At 36.5% G+C, this 2,566-nt stretch overlaps 1 protein-coding gene across 1 annotated transcript; it reads left to right on the top strand.

Moving 5' to 3' along the window:
- The first annotated feature begins 1,536 nt into the window (after positions 1–1,536).
- On the top strand, positions 1,537–2,349 carry LOC141660449 (uncharacterized). The gene is made up of 2 exons (XM_074467434.1): positions 1,537–1,761; positions 1,879–2,349. The coding sequence occupies exons 1-2, from the start codon at positions 1,537–1,539 to the stop codon at positions 2,347–2,349; spliced, it is 696 nt and encodes a 231-aa protein (XP_074323535.1).
- Positions 2,350–2,566: the final 217 nt, after the last annotated feature.

Raw genomic sequence — 2,566 nt, 5'->3', positions numbered from 1 at the left:
ATGTTAGTATATCCCCTAAAAAGTTGCTTGTTTTTTTCCGTAAGAAGGTCAAACCTCAAAATAAGAAAACCCAAGGTTGTGTTGATTTTATCATAACCCAGATTCTCCTCCCTATCCATTAATTTTCTATTAATCATTATTTCCTTCCTCAGTAATTCTATCGGTTGATTGAGGTAGACAATGCATATGGTTTGACTATTTGTCTGTGTGACAAAAGGTCTGGTGGGACACCACCTAATTATGTGATATAAACTATATGGTACTAAGAATGGCCATCTTATGTACTTTTCTGGTTGCTCTCAGTCATATCTACATTTTTTTCACTTTTCTTCCTTTATAATTGATCCATTGATTTCGAAATTCCATTCGATATTCCATGGTAATGAATTTCATCAGTAACCTCTGTACTTAGATAATCCTAGTTATAGAAGGCAAACAAAAGTTGACTGTTAGGAGGAATAAAGGCTCTATATCAGGGCATTATTTCAAAAATGAAGGCAGCAGAGAGGATTCAAGACCCAATGGCGAAAGTTGCAGTCTTAGACAAGTCAATTCAATGGTTGGCGAGTCACTTACAGGTGATAGGAAATTGCCTTTAAAAGGATGGTCGGTTGAAACTTGGAATAGAATGCTCAGTAGGGTCCAGAATTCCTTAAGTTTGACTCGGCTTACTAGTTTGCCCCATGTAGCTTGTGGCGGATATAGCCAGCCCAATTTTGTTGTGTATCGGATTAGTTTAGCTGTTGTGTCTTAAGTAGTGGCGAGAAGTTAATCAGTTATTATTGTATTGAGAAGCTATACTATGATGTTTAGTATTTTAAAATATTCCAGTTTTCTTGCACTGTTGTTGATTCTGCTACTGTCATTATTGCTATTGTTGCTAGTGTTGTTAATCTAGATATCTTTTATAAATGGACCCTGATAATAAAGACATGTGTATTTTGATTGGGCAGTTTTTTCCTGATACAGGTGTACTAGTTTAAACAGTGATATTTTCTGTCATACATTCTTGTTAAGTTTTTGAATAAATCTGCTGTTATATTTCAGTAAAATTCCACCCAAGAAAGCTACCCAATCTAAAGGTAATAGCAGTAGTTGTGCTGGGGGTCCATCTATAAACGAAATTCTAGATTTGTTGCGCCAGCAACAACAACAACAACAATAACAACAACAACAACAACAACAACAACAACAACAACAGTTAATCCAACATATTCAGCAGCAACAACTATTGATGCAACAACAACATCAAGGAGTGAACCAGACTGTTAATTTTAAATCCTTCCTGATTGTTAAACCTCCTGAGTTTAAGGGTGAGCCTGATACAGTAGCTGCTAGAGCATGTTTAAAAGAAATGGAGAAAGCTTTCAACCTTGTCCAAGTAAGTGATAATTTTAAGACCGATTATGCAAGCTACTTCTACTTGAAGAATAAAGCGAATTACTGGTAGGAGTCAACCAGGGCATTAGAAGGAGAGGGTCCTCTCCCATGGGCTAGGTTTACCAAGTTTTTTTAGAAAAATATTTCCCCGACTTTATGCGAAATAAAATTGAGATTGAGTTCTTAGAATTGAAGCAAGGTGATAGAAGTGTAGATGAGTATGATGCTAATTTTATAGAGTTAGCTAGATTTGCGCAAGACTATGTAAACTCTGAAGCTCAGAAAGCAAAGAGGTTTCAACTGGGATTGAAACCAGAAATTCAGAGTGGAGTTGTAATTTTACAACTGAAAACCTACACCTCGGTAGTTCAGGCATCCATGGTAATAGAGAGTGATTAGAAGTTAGCCGCTAGAGAAAAGGAAGATAAGAAGCGGAAAATAGATGATGTGGAAGAAAAACAAGATCAAGAGGGATCTAGTCAGAAGTTTCATAAACAGTTTGGAAAGAATGGGGATAAAGGATTTAGAAGACAAAGTTTTCTTCAAATAGGCCTAGTAACACTTCAGTCAGTTCTAACCAAGTCAAGTTGGTCAGGTCCTATATCAGAGTGTAAGCAATGTGGTAAAAGGCCTGATGGAGTGTGCAAAGCAAATATTGAATGTTTTAAGTGTGGACATAAAGGACACTATGCGTCAGAGTGTAAAATGGAAAATTCAGGAGTCACCTGTTATAATTGTGGCAAGATTGGACATCTTGCCAAGAACTGTAGGGGTGTTTCCCAAGATAGTATGGGAGGTAGTGCATCAAAAGGCCCAGCATCTAGTACACCCAAGGCTAGGACTTTTAAGATGACTAAAAGGTCAACCGCTCAAGACCCTGATGTGGTACCAGGTACACTCTTCCTTAATTTCATACCTGTAAAAGTATTGATTGAATCTGGAGTGTCTAAGTTATTTAAATATGGATAGAATGGATTTAATGTTGGAATATTTAAATAAACCCTTAATTATAGAAGTGGCTAATCAAGATAAAGTACCGGTAAATCAGTTTTATCACAGATGGCCTATAGAAATCTTAGGACATTCTTTTATGACCTACCTAATACCTTTCGACTTAGGATAATTGGATATAATCCTAAAGATGAAATTGCTCTATCATAAGGCAAAGATTGATTTCCGGAAGAAG

The sequence above is a fragment of the Apium graveolens genome, chromosome 5 (assembly GCF_009905375.1).
Source record: "Apium graveolens cultivar Ventura chromosome 5, ASM990537v1, whole genome shotgun sequence".
In the NCBI taxonomy this organism is placed as follows: Eukaryota; Viridiplantae; Streptophyta; class Magnoliopsida; order Apiales; family Apiaceae; genus Apium; species Apium graveolens.
Note: the sequence above shows the minus strand (reverse complement) of the source record. Positions and strands in the feature narration are given on the sequence as shown.